At 47.8% G+C, this 24,967-nt stretch overlaps 1 protein-coding gene and 1 pseudogene across 2 annotated transcripts in view; one reads left to right on the forward strand and one right to left on the reverse strand.

The window, feature by feature from the left end:
• LOC131741602 (transforming protein RhoA pseudogene) overlaps positions 1–6,843 on the reverse strand; it is a 31,415-nt pseudogene extending 24,572 nt beyond the window's left edge.
• Positions 6,766–24,967, forward strand: part of ABCC1 (ATP binding cassette subfamily C member 1 (ABCC1 blood group)) — a 133,443-nt gene continuing 115,241 nt past the window's right edge. Inside the window, exon 1 of one of the 2 annotated variants that reach the window (XM_067012930.1) lies at positions 6,766–6,889. In XM_067012930.1, the coding sequence (XP_066869031.1) occupies positions 6,842–6,889 (48 nt within the window). In that variant the 5' untranslated portion in view covers positions 6,766–6,841. The remainder of the gene's footprint in view (positions 6,890–24,967) is intronic. The other variant, XM_059038298.2, reaches the window with a different exon arrangement.

Here is a 24,967-nt window from a genome sequence, read left to right on the forward strand (position 1 = left end):
CTCAAGCCTGGGAGCCAGCCTCTCCAGATAGCTCTGAGGGCCTGCTCCGAAGAGGTAAGGGAGGAGCCAGGATACACAGGAGTTTTTGCAACAAAAGCCAGGTAGTTGGATCATCACAAGGTTACTGTTAATCAGAGAAAACCAGGCATCTCAAGTCGATGAATTTAGTGCTTCTCTATGCATGGGAAGATGCAAGAATCTGAGCTCACTGAAACCATTCCTTTGATAGGCACCTTGGGTGCACAGTTGGAGGTGGCTGCAGGGGCTGATGGCTTGATGGCCACAACATCCTTTGTTTACTGATATGGCAGGTGACGTTCTTCATCACAGTCTATTTTTCACCCAGCAGCCCAAGTGATGCTGATAAAATCTAGTCACACCAGATCCTCTGCTCAATTCCCTCCCGTGACCTCCTGCTTCACTCCAAGGATAACCAAGTCGTCGCTGGGGCCTACGAGGCCCTATGTGAACTGGCTGCATCTCCATTCCAACCCCCCTGGGTTCCCTGCTCTTCCCCAAGCTTGGCTGTCATGTCTCAGCCGAGGCCTTTGATTTAGTGCTCCCCCCAAATCCACTCTCCCTTCGTACATTTACTTAAATGCCACCTCCTTGGCCCGTCTTCCCTGATCACTCAGTCTAGATATCCACCCTCCTGAACCATACTGTACATTTTTCTTCTCAGCATTTAACTATTCTAAGTCATCTATATTAAACTCTGTCCTATTTATCTTGTAAACGGGTAAATCTCTTTGTCTCTCCCACCAGAATCTCAGCTCCACAGTGTGGGCAGGGGATTTTGGTATGATTTGCTCCCTGATGTAGGCCAAACTCCTAGACCAGAGGTCAGTACAATTTTTCAGGTAAACAGCAAGGCAGTAAACATTTTAGGCTTTTTGGTCACGCGGTCTCTGTTGCAACTACCCAGTTCCAAGGTTGTAGTGTGAAAACAGCCATGAAAAATACATAAAAGGGGACTTCCCTGGTGGTGCAGCAGTTAACAATCCACCTGTCAATGCAGGGGACATGGGTTCAAGCCCTGGTCCAGGAAGATCCCGCATGTCTCGGAGCATCTAAGCCCATGCACCACAACTACTGAGCCTGAGCTCTAGAGCCCGTGAGCCACAACTAGAGAAAGCCCATACACAGGAACAGAGACCCAACGCAGCCAAAAAAAAAAAAGAAATAATTCCATAGAGTATTAAAAAATAAAATACATAAAAGGACGTGTGGGGCTGTGTTCCAATAAAACTTTATTTATACAAACAAGTGGCCTGGTGGTAGTTTGCCATCTCCTGCCCAGAACACTGTTTGGCAATAAATATTTGCTGATTGAATTGTGAAGGAAGATAAGGTCATGCTCTTATCCCAGGAGGAAGAAGAACCAATTAAAAATTTTCAGGAACTTCCCTAGTGGTCCAGTGGCTGAGACTCTGCACTCTCAATGCAGGGGTCAGGGTTCGACCCCTGGTCAGGGAACTAGATCCCGCATGCCACAACTAAATATCCCACATGCCACAACTAAAGATCCCATGTGCTGCAGCTAAGACCCGATGCAGCCAGATAAATACATAAATAAATAAAAAGAACTTGAGAGTCTGGCAGGAATAATTGGGGAAAGGAAGGGTAAAAGACAATTTTTAAAAAATTCAGATCATGTTAGAACAGGGGTGAGATGAGGGGATGGTGGCTACTCGAGGTAAATGAAGTAGGGAAGCCTCTCTAAGGAGATGGCATTCAAGCTGAGGCTGGGCAAGCAGGGAGCCCAGGCTACTTGAAGCTTTGGAGGCTGAGGGTTCCAGGCAGAGTGATTGGCAGGCGGAAAGATTTGGAGGTGGGATGGGCTTGGGGTGTTCAAGAAACAAAGCTCTCAGTGTGGCTGCAGCAGCACAGCGACCGAGGACAAAGGGGTTCAAGATGACATTGGGGATGGGCAAGGACCATATCATAGAGGCCTAGTAGAATTTGTTTTTAAAACCACTCCACTTTGCTTTCTTTTTTCATATATTTTTTTATTGTGGTAAAATGTACACAACATAAAATTTACCACCTTGACCTTTTTTTTTTTTGCGGTACTTGGGCCTCTCACTGTTGTGGCCTCTCCCGTTGCAGAGCACAGGCTCCGGACACGCAGGCTCAGCGGCCATGGCTCACGGGCCCAGCCGCTCCGCGGCATGTGGGATCCTCCCGGACCGGGGCACGAACCCGTGTCCCCTGCATCGGCAGGTGGACTCTCAACCACTGCGCCACCAGGGAAGCCCTTGACCATTTTTAAGTGTCTAGTTCTGTGGCATTAATTATACTCATACTGTTGTCCAACTGTCCCCACCATCTGCCTCCAGAACTTTTTCTTCTTCTCAGATGGAAACTCTAATCCCATTAAACACTAAGTCCCCATCTCCCACCTCACCCTTGGCAACCATCATTCTATTGTCTGTCTGTTTGAACTTGACTACTCTGGGAACTTCATATAAGTGGACGCAAACAATATTTCTCCTTTTATGACTGTCTTATTTCACTTGGCATAATGTCTTCAAAGTTCACCCTTGTAGCATGTGTCAAAATGTCTTTCCTTTTTAAGGCTGAATAATATTCCATTACATGTATAGACGACGTTTTCTTTATCTATTCATCTATTGTTGGACAGCTGGGCTGCTTTCACTTCCTGGCTATTGTGAACAATGCTGCTATGAACATGGGTGTGGAAATATCTTTTCAAGTTCCTGCTTTTACTTCTTTTGGGGGTCTACCCAGAAATGGAATTGTTGGATCACATCCAGTAGGATTTTGTACTAAGCACGATAGGAGGCCAGGGGGGCTTTATGCAGGGGTGTTGCTTCCTTGCTTTAATAGGACTCCTCTGGTTTGCTGTGTTGAGCTCTGATTGCAGTGGGGAGGGACAGGGATAGGGAGACCAGGCAGGAGGCTGTTACAGCAGTCCAGGTGAGAGACAGCAGTAGCTGGAAGATTCCAGTATGGCTGGGGAGGCCTGTATGGAGCAAGTAAATTAGATGATTACAAATAGTGAAAAGTCCTGTGAAGTAAATGAACAGGAACACGGTACTCTGATTTCAGGGAAAAACAAAAAGGATCACTCTGGCATTCTTGATATATGATTCACTCAACTCATGGTCTATGAGGGCTGCTGATGCTTGAAATCCAGATCCCGCATTTTCACCATCAATTTATTTTGTTTGTTTTCATTGAGTGGGTTTGGCCCAGGGCTCAGAGCTGCTGAGTCTGAGGGTGTTCATTACTGTACTTGATCCACAGGTGGGAAGGAAGGGGCTTGGAAAGAAGGGGAGGGGAAGACTTATGAGTCTGTGGCTGAAAAAGAAGTGCGGAGAGGGTTTGGTGGTTAAAGCAAGGCTGAGTCTCTTCTCTGCCACATCCCAGCTGTGGGATCATGGGCAAGTTATCTCATCCCTCTAACCTTCTGCTTCTGCTCCTGGAAAACGGTATCCTCATTCACTTGGTCTGCCATCTGCTTGCTTCTCACGAAGGCAGAGATCTTTGTTTTCTTTACCGAAGTGTCTACAGCACCTACATGGTAGGCCCCAATAAGTATTTTTATTTTATTTATTTATTTTCTACTTCAAAATTTCGTGTAACGTATAACTTTTTTTTTTTTTTTGGCTGCACCGTGTGGCATGTGGGATCTTAGTTCCTCGACCAGGGATCGAACCTGTGCCCCCTGCAGTGGCAGCACAGAGTCCTAACCATTGGATCGCCAGGGAATTCCCTAAGGTATAACTTTTACAAAGCAAAGCAGAGCAAACTTAAGTGTCCAGCTCAATAAATTTTAAAATGTGTGTGTGTGTAAACCATCTAATGACCACCAGATCAAATTATAGAACATTTCCAGCTCTCCAGCAGGCTCTCTTGTACCTCGTCCTAATCACACTCCCTAAAGGTAACCACTATTCTGACATCAATCAACATTTATTAGTTTTTGCCTGTGCTTGAACTTCATCTAAATGGGATCATGAAAAATGTACTCTTTCATGTTTGGCTTCTTTTGCTCCTTATTATGTGTCGTGAGATTTGTCCATAATGTTACATGCATTAGTAGTTTGATCCTTTTTATTTTTTTGCTGTGTCACATCACAATTTATTCATCCTTTTGACTATTGATGGACAGTCAGGTTGTTTCTAGTTTTGGGCTATTTGAATAAAGCTGTTCTGGACATTTTTGGTAGATGTCTTTTGATGGACAAAAGCACTCCTTTCTCTGGGAAAGGAGTGGAATTGCTGTGTCACCGTGTAGTTGTATGTTTAGCTTTAGCAAAAATTGCCAAACGGTTTTCCAAAGTGGTTGAACCAATTTACACTTCCACTAACAGAGGGTGAGTTTCGGTTGTTCCGCATCTTTGCCAACACTTGGCCTTTTCATTGCAGTCATTCTGGTGGGTGTGTAATGGAATTTCACTGGGATTTTACTTGCATTTCCCTGATGACTAATGATGTTGAGCACCTTTTCATAAAAATAAATATTTGTTGAAACAATGGATGAATAAAGAATTTGAATAAAAATGGAAAGAAATCTGACCATCTCGTACCCCGCTTAAAATCCACAAATGGCTTCCCATCACTCATGGGGCCAGGCTGAAACCCCTCCTCTAGCCAACTAGATCTTGCGTGCTCTGGCCCCTCCTGATTCCTCCTGCCCCAGATGAGTCCCTTCTGCTTCTGTCTCTGATTCCTGCCACCCAGACTGTCTTCAGGTTCCTCCAGGGACTTGCTCTGTCCTGCTTCATGGTTTTCCATAAGCTGTTTTCTTCATCCCAGAACACAGCCCAGGCCTCATGAAACCAGACTCATTACTTGTAGCCCAGTTCAAAAGACCCTTCCTCCAGGAAGCCTTCTGAATTCCACTGCCAGTAGGCCAGGACCCTTTAAACCCCTCTTACTCCCACTTTTTCTTCCTAGCTTTTATCACAGCTGTAAATACACTTTATGTGATTATTTGATTAACCTGTTCCCCTCCCATTAAAAAAAACCACTTTAACCCCCCACCCCCGCAAGAAACCCCAACACTTTAAGCTCCATAAGAGGAGCAACTTTGTCTTGCTTCCAGCAAGACCTGGTGTACAGTAAATGCTCAGTAAGTATTTGTTAAATGTATAAATGTCAAAGCAACAGCCCAAAGAGCATTATAACCTGAAAGTAATTATCCTATAAAAACTCACTTACCCTGAGGGGAACCTGGGCCAAAAAAAAAAAAAATCACAGAAAACAATCCTATCTCCTTCCCTCCCTCACTAGGTCCATGGCAGGGCAGTGGCAGGGGGAGGGGGGGCGGTCTCAAGTTCAATCACTGTTCCTGTTTTATTTGGTGCAGCTGGTGTGTGTGTGAGTATGTAATGGAAACCATACATCAGGCAGGGGATTAAGGAGGAAAGCTTTGACTCTCAGGCCCCAGGCCCAGCTTCTGTCACTGGCTGCCTGTATATTAAAAAGAGACAGTGGGCTTCCCTGATGGTGCAGTGGTTGAGAGTCTGCCTGCGGATGCAGGGGACACGGGTTCGTGCCCTGGTCCGGGAAGATCCCACATGCCGTGGAGTGGCTAGGCCCGTGAGCCATAGCCGCTGAGCCTGTGCGTCCGGAGCCTGTGCTCTGCAACGGGAGAGGCCACAACAGTGAGAGGCCCGCTTACTGCAAAAAAAAAAAAAAAAAAAAGAAGAGACAGTATGGCAAGATGGTTAGCATTATAGATTCCTCCCTTCCCGATCAGTCAGCTTGGATTCAAAGTTTGGTTCAGCCACTTACGGTCTACATCCCTGACAAAGTACTCTGCCTCAGTGGGCCTCAGTCTACTCAGCTGCAAGATGGGGATAATAATAGTACTTACCTCTTGGGGTTCTTGTGAGCATTACACAAGTTAATTCATGTTCATTGCTAACAACTCAGCCTTAGGAAGCCCCATGACTGTGAATGCTTGTTAATTATTACTGTATCTCTAGTCCTCAGTTTCTTTACTTCAAAGGTAAGGATCAATAACATGGTTATTTCCTAAGTGCTGCAGAAAAGGTGGAGAAAATGTCAAAGCTGCTTTGCACACAGCTGTTTGGGTTGGAGATTGGAGCCTTCAGGCTATGAGTGCTCTGGAGTCAGACTGGTCATGGGTTCCAATCCCACTTTTGTCACTTGCCAGCTGTGTGACCTTGGGCAAGTCGCTTCACCTCTCTGAGCCCCAGTTTCTCCACCTGTAAAGAGTAGATTAAATAGAGTATCCACCTCCTACTGTTTCTGCATCAGCTCTGGAGTCAGCAGGCTGGGTAAGCCCGGTGACCCTGGAGAAGTCACTCAAACCTCTCTGCCTCTTGTTTTCTTCCTTCATGAAAAGGGAGTCATAACAGTTGAGGGTGCAATGAGGACGCAGCTACGGTGTCTGGCACTCTCCTGGCTCATAGATTGATCAGTACACTCTATTTCCCCCGGTTGTTTCTATTACTATTGCTGTCGTCGTCGTTGTTGTTACAGCAGGATTTGAAAACTGGTCGCGGGGTCTAGGCGCAAAGGTCGCGGCCGCCTCTGCAGCGGCCTTCCCGGGGCCTCCTATGGGGGTTAGGATCGGGCGCCCGAGGGTCCGGGGCCGACCGGCCGGACCGGCAACGGTGCAGCCTCACGCCGTGGCCCAAGCGGGCCGGACGAGGTGAGCGGGGCGGGGCCGTGCGGGGCGGGGCCGCCGCATCCCCGTGACGCGCCGGCCAACCAGGAGGCGTTGCGGCCCCGGCTCCCTCCGCCGCTGCCTCCCTCCCTCGCCGCCGCCGCCGCCGCCGCCGCCGCCGCGAGCAGCCAGGCTAGTCTGTCCGCCGCTGCCCGCCGTGTCCGAGCCGGCCGCATGGCGCTCCGCGGCTTCTGCAGCGCCGATGGCTCAGACCCCTTCTGGGTAAGTGCTCGGCGGCCGCCTGGGCCGCGTGGGGCCGGCGGCGGGGAGCGGGAGGGAGGGAGGCCGGCGGGCGGGGAAGCAGGCGGGTGGGGGGAAGAGCCGGGCAGGGCGGGCCGGGCCCGTAGCCCCGGGGACCCTTGCCGCCCCGAGCGCCGGGCTCCCCACCCTGCAGCTGGCCTGGGGGCTCCGCTCCCCATCCCGTCCGCGGCCGGCCCCTTCGGGAGTGCTGCTGATGGGGGAAAACTTGGGTGACTCGGCTCCGGGGAAGCAGGGCGTTGGGGAGGGGTTGCCTATACCCGGCTCTGGGGCTTTTGGGGAAAGGTGAGGGGCCAGAGCCTGAGAGAGGGGGCTAAAAAGAGGGGCCCTTTCCGCTCTGGGGTTCCCTTTTCGATTAAAAATAACCTGCCGGGGAAGGAGGCGCCAGAGGTGGGGGGTGTCTCGCTGCTTAAGTTCCCCCATCTCCTTTGTGGGTTGGAGCCCCCTTTTCGCTAACACCTCGTTACCGAAGGGCTGAGCTGGGGAAGGGCTCAGGCTGTGGAAAGGGGCTTCCAGCGACTGGGTTGAGGTTTTCCCCCTCCCCACTTGTTTTGCATCTACGTTAGTCGACTGTGATTACAAATTTTTTTGTCATCTTTTACTTTCCTTTTGCTTATACTTTGAGGGGAGTTTGGGGGAACGGGGAGAATTAGGGAAGTTTGAGGAACAGCCAGGAAAGAAGGTAGGGCTGCTCACCCCTGCTCTGACTTGCCTGACCCTGGGGTCAGGTTTGGGGTGCAGCTGAGGATGCCCAGTATCCTGGTACCAGTGGGCGTGCCATTCCACCCCTGAAACGTGAGGCTCGTCTCTGTGGGGACCCCCATCTCCAGGTTTCTTCTGAATGTCCATTGCTGAGCCTGCTGAGTCTTCGGAGTCCATTCTCTGTGGTTCAATCCCCAGTGTCTTGGGCTTTAGTTTCCCAGCAACTATTTGCCTCTTTGTTTACAGGAAGCACTCTTGTGTCCCACCATCTTGATTATTGGTAAACACGGAATGCAGTTTTGGACAGGATAGTTTTCCCACTTTTGTTTAGGAATCAGGAGAGGGAAACACCCTTGGTTCTTTGGAGCCAGTGATTAGCATCCAAAAATACCTTCTTGTTCTGTTTTGTGGTCCTCTCCTTGCAGGCTGCATTTGGAGTGTAGAAAAGTCATCCTTGAGGGCCCCGTGGGAAAGGGTTTATTTTTGGGAGGTATCACTCGGTAGAATAACAAAACACTTCTGGGTATGTCTCACATTTTCAGGCCAGTGGGATCAGAGATTTACTCTGGGGCTGGAAATAGTCCAGAGCTTTGCACTCAAGGTCCAGGACTAATTGGAGAGCAGACTTATTTGCAAAGTAGGGTTGTACTTAGCAGAGAGAGGAAAATCTGAGGAGTCCTTGCTCCCCGTACCTGGTGTAACAACAGCAAGATGATTTCTGCAAGAATCAGATGGGGATCTGGTCTAGTGTTGGCTGTGAATACTGGAGTATTTCCTTGTTTATTTTCTTCTCATAAATTAGAGGGGAAAAAATAGGTGACCGTAAATTAGATTCTGCACCAGGGTGTATTTTATCGATGGCAACTGGCAGTTGATGTCTAGTCAGGTTTTCCAAAGTTGACTGGGTTTGGGGGTGTCCTCCGTTTATTTAGCTGAAGACGCTCATCCGGGGAAACAGTTGTGTTTTTTCTCCTGCAAGGACTTTTGCTACAGAAGTTGCCAGGTGGTTGACTTTCCCTTCTGCCAGGCCCTGCATCTTTCCCCAGTCTTTGGCCTTGCAGACTTTCCTCTGTGCTTCCTCCCTCTGGATTTCTGGACTTGCTGGATGTCCCAATTTCTGGAGGTGCCCTGGAACCAGAGTTTGAGGGTAGGCAGCTGGGGCATGAGAACTTCCAGGTAGCGGGAGAAACCAAATGTAATTGAAAGCAGGTGACTTCTGTGTTTTCCAGGGCACACACTCAAGGCCAGGAGAGACTGTGTGACCTTGGGCAAGCCAGTGTGCCTCTCTGTGCCTCAGTTTCCTCGTCTGTAAAGTGGGGGTGGGGCCCCCCAAAGTCTCAACCTTCTGCGGTTGTTTTGAAGAGTGAGTCCATCTGTGCAAGTGGCTCAGCCTGTGCCCTGCACAGAGTTAAGCAGTGGTTATTGTTATTCTTTCCAAAGATGAAGTTGTGTGTTTCGAGTTGCTTGTCCTTCCTTTGGACCCACTTTTCTTCACCTGGGGCATGGGACTGGGCCACCCACCCAGTCATGCCTGCCTCCTCCCTTGACCAAGGTCATGTGTTTAGAAATCAAGGCGATCTAGCCCACCTGAGACTCTAGTCAGAGCATTGTTCCTGGGCCAGTGCCTGCCTCTGAGCCCCAGGAAATGGCCAGAAAAACCAGCACGTGGAAATAGCCCGTGGTGAGTGTTTGGCTGACTTCCCACCTTCACCCAGGCAAATGCTCTGGGATGGATAAAGAGGAACTTGGTTATCTAAATGGAAAATAGCGGCTGAGTTCCCCAGTGCTGGGTTTGCCTTTGTTTTTTTTTTTTTTTTTTTTTTTTGAGGGTGGTTGTAGGGGGGCGGGTAGGAAGGACTGTTTTGTGGCTGATGTTTAAATGATGGTTGAGAAAATGGGCACGGGTCTCCCCTTGCGAGTTAATTAAAAAAAAAAAAAAAAGTTTATTAATGTGTTGCATGTCCAGTGTAGAAAAATCAGAAAATGTCGAAAAGTAAGTGACAAGTCAGTAAGCAGTGGAGTATGGCGGCTCCGAACAGTGCTCACATCCCTGGGGTTCAAATCCTGGCTCTGCAGCTTGGGCGAGTTACTTTCCCCTCCATGCCTCAGTTTCCCCATGTATATAAATGAGGATGGTAACACGGTACCAAGAGAATCCTTGGCAGGTGCTTAGAATGTTGCTGCTTGGTATACAGTTAGCATTTAGTACATGTGAGCGGTGCAGCAACTGGAATTTATTCTAGTTAATTTTTGCTGCTGTACCAGCTGCTGCTGGGGATGAACAGAAGTGGCGGATCTGTGTCCTGGTTCATGGAGTCCTGCTAATATTTGGTCCTGGTGCTGATACTTTGCCACGGAGCTGCCCTGAACCATCTTCCACCTGAGTAACCCCCTATTCAATTTAGCTGCTAAAGGGTGGGAGAAAAGGAGTATTTTAGAAACCATTTGAAATTCTTCTTGGGGTCAAGTCTGACCTTGGGGTCAGTCTAATTCCTGGCGTATTAGCTCCCTTAGGCTTTACAACAATGTAGAATGAGCAGATTTATTTTTCCCCCATCCTTCAAATTTTCTATGGGTTTTTAGACTCATCACTGTGCCTTCCTCCACCTTCCTCTCCGCCCCTCCTTCCAGTCTCCTCTCTCCCTTGCGGATTAGAGCCAGAGGGCCCCTGGAACTGATGGGGTCTTCCCCTCCGTCCACGCCACTTCACGCATGTTGAATCTGAGGCCCAGAATGGCAGCGTGACAAGGCGGATGGCTTTGGGAGGAGAAAAGCCATTTGAGAGGCTAGGGCAGGGCAAGGGCTAGTTCAGGGTTCCTGGGTTCCCCTCCAGCCTTGCAGAACGAAGCCCCAGCGACCCAACAACAAGGAGCAGTGATCTTCTCCCAGGTGGACCGGCTCTGTTTGTGATAGTCTTGGAGGAGCCTCACGTTTGGAACGCAGTGGTGGATGGAAAATCTCTCTTTCCATTCGTGTTCTCAAGTTTTTGGAACTAACATCTCCACCTGGGTGTCTCATGGGTGGCTCCAGTTTACCACGTCCCACATGGAACTTTGAGCCCCCTCACCCCAGCCCTCCCCATCTCAGTTGATGGCAGCCCTGTCCCCAGAGGCTCAGGCCCAAACCCTGCATCATCCCTGACTCCCCACTTTTGCCTCCTGTTGCACAGCTGATCTGTCAGCACATCCTGTTGCCTGTTCCTTCAGAATGCCTGCTTCTCACTGCCTCTCCAGCTACTGCTCTGGCCAGAGCCACCATGGGCTCAATCCTGCATTTGGATGTTCCCGCCTCAGTGCGTTCCCTGCTGCCCTCCTTGGCCCCTACAGTCTGGTCTCAACCCCGCAGCCAGAGGGCTCCTGTTAAAGACAGAGGTCAGATCCTTTCCCCCTTCTGCTCAAGACCCTGCAGCGTCGCCCCACTTCCCTCAGGGAAAAAGCCAGAGGGCTTAGAGAGGCTTACAAGGCCTGATGACAGCATCTGGTCCCCTCACCTTTCTGACCACATCACCTGGTACTTTCTGTCTCCCTCACACTGCCTCAGGGCCTTTGCAATTGCTGTTTTCCCTGCCCAGAATGCTCCTGCACCTTCAAACCCTTGTTCAGATGTCACCCCAGACAGCCTTTCCCTGACTCCCTGCCGCTTCCTTGTATTCCCAGTCCTTCTGGCTCCTCCCCACCCCCCCACCACAACCCAGTACATACTGCCATCTACACCAAATTTTTTACTTATTTATTTTGTTTACTCCCTGTAAACTTTCACCAAAAGGTCAACTTCACAGGGGATTTGCCTGTGCTGTGTAATCCCAGCACCTGGAACAGTGCCTGGAACATAGTAGGTGCTCAGTAAATATTTATTGAAGGAATGAATGACATGAAGCTTTGGAGTGGCTTGTGAGCTGGGTTGAAACCTCTTTCCAGAGCCCTCTAAGGATGAAATAGTCCCTTACCTGTTTGGAATGGATTCTCACATAGAATAAGCCTTCCAGCTTCCACATCCAACTGCTGATATTTTGTCTTGCAAAGGTCAGAACTGAGTCTGGTCCGTCTCTTTTTCCAGGACTCAGAGCCTGGCACACTGTAGGCGCAATTAACATTTGAATTTGAGTGTCTGAGGTACAAGTTCCTTGGGGGGAGTTCGATCTAGCCCACTAGTGTGCTGCTTTGGCTTTATTTTAATGTTGAATTACTGTGATTGCTAATATTTACAGATGGGAAGAATTCACAGAAAAATCTGCATTTCTGACTTTTGAAAAATCAGAAGATCTGATTGCACGAGGGCCTGTGTTTCTACGTGGTGGTGGGCAGCTACCCTCCAGAACAGGCCTGCTGGCCCCAGATTGCCGCAGTCCCCGCTCCTCCTTATTGCAGCTTTAATTTGTAGGCCCGGTGTCCGTTGCCTTTTTTCTTCGTGCTTTCTTACCTGGTCTGCTTCCCTCACTGATGGACCCCACCTGGTACCCATAGGCATTTGAGTCTGCATCTCCTGCTTTGAAGCCCGGCCTTTTGGTGAGGTGACTGGGGCCGCTCTGGCTCACTGGTTTGGTGCTGCTCTAGCTTGGTCATGTTGGCAGGAGGGGGATGGATAAACAAATTATCAATGCCTGGGGAATTTGAAGCAGGCGCCTAGTTTGTGATGTTGGCTCCAGAGTTTCATGGTGGGATAAGGTCTAGATTTCATCAGATCTTAATGGTCAGTAAAACTCTAGCCCATAAACACTTACCTGAACGTTTTGCCAAAAGAAATAAAGGGCTAATGAAATGGATTGAGATAATGACAAAGACTTGAACATCCTGAGGCGAGTGTTTCTCCCAACCTGGCATGGTAACTGAGACAGCGTCTCTTCCGGTGGAGGTGTGGAACCCCTTCTTCCCTCTTGAAGGCTGAGCAGTGAGGAAGCCAGCGTGGGGGAGGGGTGGTAGGTGTGAAGCAGTTTCTCATCCTGGGCACTCTTGACCTTTTGGGCCAGATAACTCCGTTGTGGGTCTGCCCTGTGCGCTGTGGGCTGTTTGGCAGCATCCTGGCCTCTACCCACTAAATGCCAGTAGCACCTCCCTGCTGTGTGACAACAAAAATGTCTTCAGACGTTGTCAGACGTCCCCTGGGTGGCGAAGTCCCACAGCTGTTGGTGGGGAGGAATCCGGAGAAGAAATCTGGGGCAAGACTTTTGCCTCACCCCTCCTGCATTTCTTTAAGTTTTTAGGCTGTTGAACATCTCACGTAATTGGCTTATAGGGGTTGCTGTGGAGAAGCTTAATGAGATGTTAAGGAGGTTAAACTCCAATTAGCTAGAGAAGCGATTGCAGCCGTTTCCATGCTGTTTGCCGCTTTCCACCCAGGGCTTTTTCCCCGAATCCATTTGGGTTGGGAGTGGGGTTTCTGACGGCTCAGTGCCAGGGTGAAGTGCTGGTCCTTCATCTTAAACTGCCCCAGGATAGGTGGACAATTACCAAGTTGAGATTCTACTTAAGTTTCCCCTTGGTTTAATTGTGGGGTTTCATTTCCTGGAGAAGGTTGCCAAGTTCTGGAAAATGGGTTCTAGATGACCCGGGGAGGGCGGCATCCGGTACCCTCAGGGAATGATTCAGGTTTTATGAGCCTTTTTCCTTCCCTGAAGTGAGTTGTCTCTCTGAGAACCTCCCTTTACCTTTTATTGGCCTCTTGGGTAACTATTGATACTTGCTTGGGGATGCCTTACTCTCTGGAGAGCAGTTTATCAAGTGGCTGCGTTTCCCCAGTACTGACAACTTGAGAGTGGTTTTTACAACACTGGATTCGTTCTCCTGTTCTTCCCGCAACCTTTTCTCACTCGTTCATTTATTCAGTCTTTTATTATTAATTGAGCACCTACTGTGTGCTGACACTGTTCTAGACACTGGGAATACAGCCATGAACAAAGGCAGACGGGGCCCATGTTCTCATGGAGCTTACGCTGGAGATGACCAAAATGATTTGGGGTGGCGGCAAGTGCCGCAAAGATGTGAACTGGGAAGAACTGGGGTGCAGGCTATGATAGGGGCGTGTCCAGGGAAGGCTTTTTGGAGGAGGTGACATTTGACTTTTGACCTGAATGGCAAAGCTGGCTGTGCAAGGGCTGGGGGAAGGGGGTCTCAGATAGAGGGAACAGCAAGTGCAAAAGACCCTGAGGTCGGGCTTCCCTGGTGGCGCAGTGGTTGGGAGTCCGCCTGCCGATGCAGGAGACACGGGTTCATGCCCTGGTCCGGGAAGATCCCACATGCCGCGGAGCGGCTGGGCCCGTGAGCCATGGCCGCTGGGCCTGCGCGTCCGGAGCCTGTGCTCCGCAACGGGAGAGGCCACAGCAGTGAGAGGCCCGCATACCGCAAAAACAAAAAAAAAAAAAAAAAAAAAGACCCTGAGGTGCAGAGCCTGTCTCATGAAAATCTTGCCTGGAGCGTTCTGCAAAAATCCATAAAGCACTAATAAAATGGCTTGGGGTAATAATAAGGGCTTGGAAATTCCAAAGAAGAAGCTCGAAGCTCACTGCAGCTTGGCGAGGAGATGGAGCGTTACTTGCTCCCCGATAGTCATGGGCTTTTGATCCATTTAGGTTTGAATGAGTCTCAGGGTTATATTTTTCAATGAGTTTCATCTGTTTCAGAACCTTAGCTGCCCCGTTCAGGGTCAGATCAAGTTGGGATTCCCCACTTGATTCCCCTCCAAAGCCTTTTCAGGACCCATTAAGATGATGAGGTGCTTTTCTTGCATGATTAAGATGACTTTCTATAGATTGCTAGAAAACTGTTCTTTTAAAACTAGATGTTGGAGTGAAGTAGGTCAGAAAGAGAAAAACAAATACCGTATGCTAACACATATATGGAATCAAAAAAAAAAAGGTTCTGAAGAACTTAGGAACAAGACAGGAATAAAGATGCAGACGTAGAGAATGGACTTGAGGACATGGGGAGGGGGAAGGGTAAGCTGGGACAAAGTGAGAGAGTGGCATAGACATATATACACTACCAAATGTAAAACAGCTAGCTAGTGGGAAGCAGCCGCATAGCACAGGGAGATCAGCTCTGTGCTTTGTGACCACGTAGAGGGGTGGGATAGGGAGGGTGGGAGGGAGACAAAAGAGGGAGGGGATATGAGGATATATGTATACATAAAGCTGATTCACTTTGTTATAAAGCAGAAACTAACACACCATTGTAAAGCAATTATACTGCAGTAAAGATGTTAAAAAGAAAAACAAGACTAGATGTTGAATTGGTCTGGAAGATCTTGCACGGTAACTTTTTTTATTGTGCTATTACTTTCAAAAACTTATCTTTTTAAAATAGTTATAACTTTTAAAAAAGTTATAAAAATCCCAGAATAAAACTATATTCTAGAAGAATATAAAGGGAAAGTAAAAGTTTCAGTACTTCCTCTCCCTGTGCTCTGTTTGCAGAAGTCGCCATTCATGGTAGTTTCTTGGCTGTCCTTCTAGAAAATTTCAAGCGTATGCAAATATGTATGAAGGGTGAGGGGTGGGGAGAGATTGAAAATGAGTATCTTTTTTTCCTCCCCAAATAGTTTCATATTCTAAATAATGTTCCGTATCTGGCTCCTTTCTCTAAGAAACCAGTGTTGATTTTCTTTACATGTTAAGTCCATGCAAATTGAAAGAAAAAGGGAATAATACTTTACAAGCCACCCTTTCTTCTGTTAAGGACTGTGCTGTGTATTCACCCAGTCCTCCCTCGGTTGCTGTCAGGGTCCTTGGTTCCAGTTTTCAGTGTGATGAACGGTGCTGCCACGAGCACTCATCTTGGTATTGTATGCAAAAAGTTGTAAATGACAAAGCAGAGTAAATCCCTACCTCCACAGAAATTGCTGGGCTGGGGGATATGTGCATTTTGAAATCTGACAGTTCTAATTGTCAGGTGGAGCTGTAGTTTATACTCCCACTAATGGACTCACCGACATTTATTAAGCACCTGCTATGTTTGTGGCATTTGATAGCATTGATCAGGCAGGGAATTGACCAGGCTCATGTTGCTTCCCTGTGTGTGAGAGGGTTTTGCCCAGCGGAGTTAAACCTTACCTTCCAGTGGATTTGGTCCAGAGAATGATTGGTTTTGTTCTAATTTTATTTATTTATTTATTTATTTATTTTATTTTTTTCGGTACGCGGGCCTCTCACTGTTGTGGCCTCTCCCATTGCGGAGCAGAGTCTTCGGATGCGCAGGCTCAGTGGCCATGGCTCACGGGCCCAGCCACTCCGCAGCATGTGGGATCTTCCCGGACCCGGGCACGAACCCATGTCCCCTGCATCGGCAGGCAGACTCTCAACCGCTGCGCCACCAGGGAAGCCCGGTTTTGTTCTAATTTTAAAAAGATATGTTTAAATTTTAAATGTTCTTTGATGTCTTTGTTGTTTAAAAAGTGCTCTTACATCAACAATTTAACAACAGGTAAAAGTTTTACTCATAATCTAATGCTAATACATGCTAATACAACTAATACATGTGAATACATGCTAATACAAGCTAATACAACTTGGATTTAATTTTTACATGTACACTTTCTAGTTTAATTGTAGAGTTTTTTTGTTCCCAAAGTGATACGCCTTGTGAGAAAACAACATAGAGATATTTAAATAAAGCGTTAACTCTCTCTCTAATCAATAACCAAGCTATACTTCCTGTCCTTTCACTGTAATCATGGAAATGTTTACAAACATAAATAATGTGCTTAAAAATAAAATGGGTTATGTTATAATCATCACTTTTTATTTTTGCTTAACATATGATACATGGCAATACATAGAATCTCACTAGTAATTCCTTAGTGAATTGTATAATATAGATTTGCTATAATTAATTCAGCCATTTCCCAGCTAATAACATTGCTTGTGTTATTCCCCATTTTTTGTTTCTGTGAACAGTGGTCCAGTGAACATTCTTGTACATGGGTTAAAATTATGTAAATTTTAATTTTTAAAGGGTATTGGCTGGTTATTTTCCAGAAAAGTTGTAGCAAGTCCATTCCTAGTGACAGGGACTGAGAATTCCCATTTCTCTGCATCCCTCCTGGCACTGGACATGGCCGAATTCTGTTAATTTGATGGACAAAAAAGATATCTTTTTTCACTCACGTTTCCCTTAGAAGTTAGAAGCTGAGCATCCTACAACATAATTCCCTGGTGATTTGCGTGTTCTTTTCTGTGCATGTCTTTCAGTGTCCTTTTTGTACATCTTTTACTCTGGTTTGCTTTTTCTTGTTAATTTGCGGGGCCTCTCAGTATATTGGGAATCTTGCCCCTTTGTCTGTCATGTGTGTTGCACATATTTTTCCATTGGCCATTGTTTGTTGGTGTGTTAACATCCGATTCTTGTTCAGATTTTTATGTGGTTTTGCAGGCTGCACTTGTAGAGTGTGTACTATTTTCTAACCCACACATTTTCATTTATTCTTGTAAGAATTTTCCCATGTTCCTGCAGAACTTTTGTAATTATACCTTTAAATGTCCAAGCAGTAGTTCCTAGTATTGGTAGACTGCAATTTATATAATTATTGCCTGTGGTTTGACATTTAGATTGCTGTTTCCCCCCTTCTTTTTTTTTTTTTTTTTTTTCTTTCACAGAGAACATTGTAATGAATATCATATGGGTAGTGCCTGTTGACTTACTTTCTTAGAACATACTGTTAGGAGTGGAGTGAATATCTCAAATCATCGAAAAGGTTTTGTCTTATCTACAGCCTGGCTTGTGTTTAAAAAAGTGGTGGCTCAATTCTAGCAGGGTCTCTCCAAGGGTGTCCATCATTATTGTTGTTTTTATGATTGTTAATAGCAGATGACGGGTGCATATTAATGGCAGTGCCTTCTGCAATCCCTCTAATCAGCTTTATAAGGCTGGAGACCAGTGGCCCAGGGGAAAGCTGGAGCTGCAGGGTGCTGGGGAAGGTGACCTGGTAGTTATAGTTTAGATTATCCAGGAGCCCTACGATAAGGCTTCTTCCTCAAAAACAGTTTCACTCACTCAGGGTCGAGGAGAAAAGACATGTGGTAGTTTAGGCTCTGAGGACTGCAGTTGTAGTGTAATGGGGCTCTCCCTTCTTTTACTTTTGTCCACTGAGATCCTTGTGGTCTCGGTGGACCACTTCACACTTGGTGCTGGGGTCAGGGCTGGCCCACTTCCAGCTCATTTGCATATTTGGTGGGGAGGGGTTGGAGAAACGGCCCACCCCCTCAGTCAGACCCTCTTTATTCCCAAAGAGGGTATCAGTTGGGGGTGGGGGTGGGGCAAAGCATTGGCAGCTGAAGGCATGGGGATACTTGGGTGAGGTGAAGGTGTAGCTCCAAGGAAAGCCAGGGACATGTACGGCTGGGGTCACGAGGCCAGGTTCAGGGGCCTGGGTGCGAAAATCGGTCCTGCCAGTTCCCAGTGTGCGACCTTGGGCCAGTCACTTCACTTCTGGGAGCCTCGGTGTCCTCATCTGTAAAGTGGGGATCATGATCATGCCGTGTATCTCACAGAGTTGGAAAGAAAAGAGGCAAGATATAGAGGATGCTTAGCTAAAGCACGGCAGGCACTCCCTGTGGTTCTGCAGGAGGCTGGACAGGAGGGGACAGTGATAGACAGTTGGGGTCGGTGGAGTGGGGATTTCTGGTGTGGCAATTCTCTTCTCGTTTATCACCTCCTTGTAACCCCTGGGCCCACGCAGGCCTTGGCAAAATCAGGATGGAGCCCAGCGCAATTTCAGGGATTCAGACTACCGGTCCCCAGCATCTGAGGGTTTAAGCTAATTCGCCCAGTTGTTATGGGGTGCCTGTAGGGTGCCCGGGTCTGGATGAGGCATGCGAGGGTGTTGGGTGTCAGCTCTGAAATTGGGCTGATGGGTGGGGAAATTCATTCTGCCGATTTTCTTTGTAGTTGAGGATTAAGAAGACTTGCTTAAGTACTTAAATTCATGGCACAGGAGTGAAGGTGGTGGGCTATGACAGCTGAGACTGCTGACAGATGCATACTTGGGAAGTTTCAGGTTTTCAGTTACTGTAAAGATGGTCACGATTGAATTACTTAAAGGGATTTCTTTTCTCTTATGCTCTTCTTTGTCTGACATTATAAGAGGTCCAGTATAAAATGAAACAGTACAGGAACCAGCATAGTAGAATGTGAAAATCCTCCATAATTATGCTCTTCTAGAGATAACCTCTTATTGGCATTTTAATTTTCAGTCTCTTTTCTCTGCACATCCCAAGTATAAGATATTTTTTTAAAAGCAGGAACAGGATTTTCTGAAAACATTCTTTATGTTTCAGTAACTGTGCATCTTGGATTCGACCCATTTTTAACTAACATATTTACTCGAAGGTGAAATGTCAACATGAGCCTAATTAAGTAATTTTCTAATAATTGTTTCCTCTCCAGGTGGTTTGATAGCCTTGTTTTTTAACTTCTGTGTAAGGGAGATCTGGGAAAGATGTGAAGCAAGGTTGGGTGGGTGTCAGAGGGGCATGTTTTACACCCTCTTAGATGTCCCTTGCAGGAGACAGAGCCTCTGAGGGTCAGTGCCCCAAGACTGTGAGCTGTGCTCAGAGGACAGAGCTCTCACCCCTTGGTCCCATAGCCTGGGCCCATTCAGTCGACATTCTCTGGGTGTTCCTGGTTATCCTTGCACTGAACTTGACGCTGGGAATCAAAGATGAGCAGAGCAGAGCTCCCTGCCATCTTTGAGTTCCAGTCTTGTCTGGGGATTGAACAAATGAGTGGACAATCATAGCTGTGCAGTGCTACGAAAGGGAGCTCTGTGATGTAGTAGGGGGTTTGATCTGATCCAGCGAAGGAAAGGAGAGACTTCCTGAGCCTATATGATGTTATAGGTTTGGCTGTATGTGGCATAGACCCTAAACACAGTGGCTTAAGATAGAAGCTAAATTCTCTCTGGTGTAAAAATCCCAGTTTGGTGTGGCAGCTCTGTCCCTGAGGGTATCAGGGGCCCAGGCCCCTCCTGTCTCGTTGCTTTGCTGTCCCCAGGTGCTGCCCACATTGTTGACTCAAGAATGTGTACCCCTGGGACTTCCCTGGTGGGCCAGGGGTTAAGAATCTGCCTTCCAATGCAGGGGATATGGGTTTGATCCCTGGTTGGGGAACTAAGATCCCACATGTTGTGGGGCAACTAAGCTGGTGCACCACAGCTACTGAGCCCGAGCACTCTGGAGCCCGCACGCGGCAACTAAGACCCGACACAGCCAAAAATAAAATAAATAAATATTAAACAAACAAACAAACAAAAAGAATGTGTACCCCCAGTCCAGCCAGAGCGAAGGGAGCAGAAGGGTGCAACCCAGAAGTCACCCACATCACTTTGTTCACATCCCACTGGCCAGTACCTAGTCATGTGACCACATCTAGCTACAAGGGAGTCCGGGAAATGTAGTTTCTTTTCTGGACAGGCATGTGCCCAGCTGAAGATTAATTACTAGGGGTTCAGGAAGAGTGGGTATTGGAGTACAACTAGCAGTTTGCTACAAAGACAAAAGCAGAAGCTAAGAGTGTTCTAGGCAGTGGGAAAAGCATGTACAAAAGCCCCAGCTTAACAAGGAAGGCCAGTGTGGAGCTTGGAGAGAAGGGGGGCTGGCGTGAGGAGACAGACATGGACCTCTAGACTTGGATCCTCCAGAAAGTCTTGGTTGCTTGATTTTCTGTCTTTAGCACCAAGGCCAGGGGTATTTTACATACAATCCTTACAGGCAGCTTCCTTTTTAAGTGTTGCAAAGAACCAATGACTGAATCAATTCTAGTCTTATTTATTTATTGGCTGTGGTGCACGGGATCTTCGTTGCTGAGCTCTGGCTTCTCTCTACTTGTGGCACGCAGGCTCCAGAGTACATGGGCTCTGTAGCTGCTTCATGTGAGCTCAGTAGTTGTGGCACGTGGGCTTAGTTGCCCCACTGCATGTGGGATCTTAGTTCTCCGACCAGGGATCGAACCGGCATCGCGTGCATTGCAAGATGGATTCTTAACCACTGGACCACCCGCGAAGTCCCAATTTTAGTCTTTAGTCCTATTTTACTGGGTGACTTTGGTAAGAATTTATTTTTGTTAATAAAATAACATGCATTGAGGATTATTCTATGTCAAGTAGTGCCTTCTTTGCAAATACTTTGTTTTAGGCTCATGGTAATGCTGGGTATGTGCTCTTATGATCCCTTATTTAGATGTGGAAACTGAGGGCACAGTTAAACTTGCCCATGTTCACAAAGCTGGCAAGGGTTGTAGACAGTGTTGAAAGCTTCCAGTTTGACCTCAGTGCCTGCCCTCTTCTCCACTGTCTCGCCCTCAGTCCCTTGTGTGTAGTCTTCATGATTTTGACATTTATATCTCACTTCATACCTATTAGGATTGCATTTGGCTCTAAGAAACAGAAAGCATAACTCCAGTGGCCTAGACCTAAAAGTATTTATTTTTTTACACATCAGGAGGTCTAGTACCCCTGGCGGTTGCTGGCATTGGATTAGCGACCCAGTGGTGTCAGGGCTGACACCATTTTCTTTGTCTTTCCCTCAAGGCCCCAGAATGGCTGCCATCACATGTAGGTTCAAGGTAGGAAGAGAGAAGGACCACACCAGCCTCATTTATCTCTTTTTATTCAGGAGAGTAAAAATCTTCCCTCAAAGCCCCTCTGCTGGTGCTATAGACTTCTGCTCATGCCTCCTTGGCTGGAGCTGGATCACATGACCACCTCTGGCTACTAGGGAGGCAGGGAAAGTGAGCATTTGGTTTTACGCTTCTTTAGCGGGAGACAGCGAGAGAGAAGGGAGTTGGGAAAGGCCGTTGAGGGAGCTAACCAGTAGTGCCTGCCACCTACTTATTTAAATAAGTTCACTTTTTTTTTAAAACCTAAATAAATTCATCCCCAAAGGAAGTTTCACGTCACTTTTGAATTTCTGTGAGGTTGCAGGTTGGTCATATTCTTGTATTAACCTAATAGCTGTTAAATATGTCACCACTAAATGAAAAAATAGGATATTCTGCAAACTGCCTAGATCAGTGCTTCTCTCCTCCAGGCAGTTTTGCCCCCAGGGGACATTTGTCAACATCTGGAAACATTTTTGGATGTCACAACTGGAAGGGGGGTGCTCCTGGCATCCAATGGGTAGAGGCCAGGGATTCTGCTAACATTGTACAATGCATAGGGAAGCCCCCCCAATAACAAAGAATTATCGGGGTCCAAATGTCAAGAGTATGAAGATTGAGCAACCCTTGCTCAGACTCAGTCCTCCACATGCTGCCATGTTTTGGGCAAGGCCATGTTTTGCTAGTCACTTATCAGTGTCTGTGTGATTCTCTTTTCTCCCGGGTGATGGTATATCGGTAACACTTTACATCAGTAGCCTGCTTGTACTTTTCAGGCCTCTTCCCACAGCTAACCAGATCTGCAGCAAACCTGAGAAGTATACATGTGGACGTGAATTCAGCATGTTAATGCTCCCCAAGTACCTTATAGAAATTGAGGAGAAGGGAGCTCATGGACCCAGAAGTGGTTGAAATAAAAACCCTTTTCCGAGGCAGATCCTATCTCAGTGCGTGTTTCAGAAAGAACACTGTGCTGGCAGAGAGGATCTCTCTTATGGGGCTAGGCAGAAACCGTGGCCCTTGGGAAAGGGCTGTACGTCCTTTGTTGAGTAGGAGGTTTTATTGCCTCCTCTCTGCCTGGGTTTGGCAAAAACAACCTGGCCTGGGCAAGGGCCTGGGGAAGGAACTGTGGAGACAAGAACGCAGCTGGCAGGTGGAGATTATCAGATCAGGCTGCTGGCAGTTTTGCCCTAGGTGGCCTGGTCAGGTAGCTTGACAGTTAACATTCATCCTCCCGCACCCCCATTAAAGTTACTTGCGTTGTTATGGAGCCGTGCTGAAGAGGTGAGGCAGGGTGGTGATTGCCTCTCTCCTAGGGTTAGCTTGGCTAAGAAGTAAGGGCAGTTTTCATTTCTCCTTCTTGATTCTGGAAACTTAGGAAAAAGCCTCTTGCCATCCTTCATGGTGCAGTAAGATTAGAGAAGAGGCTGGGGTGTTGAGAGAGGCACACCACATCTCATTGAATCCAGGAGGCCAGCAGTTGTGACATGCCTCCCAATTTCAGGGATGCTAGGCTATGAAAACGTGGCCAGCAGAGATTGTAGGATGCACTGATCTCGAGATGCAGACAGATGTCGCGTGACGAAACATGGGCCTTTGAATTGATGCAATAAGATAATAGTTTCTATTTTCTTTTCGGCCGCGCAGCATGCGGGATCTTAGTTCCCGGACCAGGGATCGAACCCGTGCCCCCTGCAGTGAAAGCGCAGAGTCTTAACCACTGGACCACCACGGAAGTCCCAAGATAATAGTTTCTGATCCCTCCCTCTTCTGTGTTATTATTGCTGTAGGTCCAGTGCTAAGTACAAGTGAAACCACAGCCTCCCTGCCTCATGGAGGCCAGTTGGGAAGATGTTTAGAGGAAAATAGCAACACAGGGAGTCAGTGGAGCCTCTGCTCAGATCCTGGTTCTGCTGCTTGCCAGCAGTGTGACCTCAGTAAAGTGACTTTACCTCTCCCTGCCTGTGTTTTCTCGTGTGTGCACGATGGTAGCGCCTGCCTCATAGAGCGCTAAAATTAAATGAGTTCATATACAGTTGTGGTCCCAGTCCTATCGCTGCAAAGTGCTGCTATTATTGCTATTGCTCTCCATCGTTGTTACCGTCGTCGTCGTCATCATCATCATTACACCGCAGTCCCTGCTCTGGTCCAAAGTGAAATCTGAGGATCCGGGAGGAAGCAGAGATGGAAAAAGTACAGGACAGCGATGTAGGCCCCTCGATTGGCCCCCGAGTTAGCCACAGTTGACTTCTGGTCTTCCGGGTAACACGGTCTCCTTGGCCCAGGTCAAGGAGCGTTTTCATTCTGTGCCTCAGTTTCCACATCCGTAAAATGGAGACTAGTGATAGGACCTGTCTCCTCATAGGTTTGTTTCAGGGATTAGACAGGTTGAGACTGTGCCTGGGGCTATTTAAGGACTTTCTGTGAGGGTACCTAAACCTCTCCAGAAAAACAAGACCTCGCTTCCACCTTTAGCACCAAGCATTTCTGTGATGTGGGATCCTCCCCTAACCCTTAATCACAGCTCTTAGGTGGTTGCAGATGGTGTCGCAGCAGCTCTTTGTTCTTGGTCTGCTTTCACATGCAGGTTAAAAACCCTCATCAGAGGGCGTGAGCCTGGGTGGCCAATACCTGCCCCTCTCTGTTGGTGGCCTCTCCAGGGCCGGAGGTGGCCCCGGCTTTGGTTCGTGACAGCTGGGTCATTTTCAGCAGGATCCCCTGCCGCTGTTTGCTCAACTCTTGCGTGCCTGGGAGCTTCCTGGTTGTCACTGAGAATGGCCCAGCATGTGAAAAGTGTTCCTTTTCTTGCTGTTTGAGTTATTTCCTTTGGGCTTGTGCCCATAACTAGGATTGTTGGGTCACAGGCGGGGACAGAGTCTCTGGCTTTTCTTTGCGCATTTCTGGTTGCTCTTCAGATAGATTTATTGACCCCCTTCTTTCATTTGTTGAACAAGTCTTTATTGAGCACCTCCTGTACGCAGGTGATAAAGGACATGATCCTGCTTTGGGGAGATTACAGGTAGGAGGAAAAGAGAGACACTTAGAACTCAAACGGGAAGTAGTTGATAGTGCAGACGTGCGGGGCATTTGCAAAGCTCTGGGGACTGTGCTAAGCTCTTTATAAGTCCTAATGATTCCGTCCCACAGTAGTGCAGTAGAGACTGATGGGGAAACGGAGGCAGAGAGAGGTGACGTCACCCAGCTAGTAGATGTCAAAGCTGCTTTCAAACCAAGGCCATCTGGCTCGAGTCTGGGTGGTAACCCCTGTCCTGTGCTGCCCCATAAACATAGGGGCACTGAAGGAAATACACGGGGTTTGGTCCTAGTGAAGAACCCGGGAGGGGGGAGCTTTAGACGGGTAGGCCTCTCTCCTCCAGCATCGCTGGAAGGATGTGAAGGAGCTGGCCTGGCCAAGGGCATTCCAGGGCCAGAACAGCGGGTGGGAGCCCCCGAGGTGGGGGAAAAACCTGGCTGAAACTGAAGGACAGTGGGGAGGCCATCACAGCTAGAGCATCAGGGGTCAGAGGGAGAGTATCATGGGGCAAAGTAGGGGCACAACCATGCCGTACAGGACCCGGTAAGACTGATGATCATAACTAACAGTCACGGTGCTCGTTAGTCCCAGGCTCTGGACAAAACACTTTCCATTTAATCCTCAAAAACAGCCCTATGAGGTTAATAGACTGTTATCATCCCCATTTCACAGATGGGGAAACTGAGGCCCAGGGTGGTTATGTGACTTGCCCAAGGTCATACA

Source organism: Kogia breviceps, chromosome 14 (assembly GCF_026419965.1).
Source record: "Kogia breviceps isolate mKogBre1 chromosome 14, mKogBre1 haplotype 1, whole genome shotgun sequence".
Taxonomy (NCBI): Eukaryota; Metazoa; Chordata; class Mammalia; order Artiodactyla; family Physeteridae; genus Kogia; species Kogia breviceps.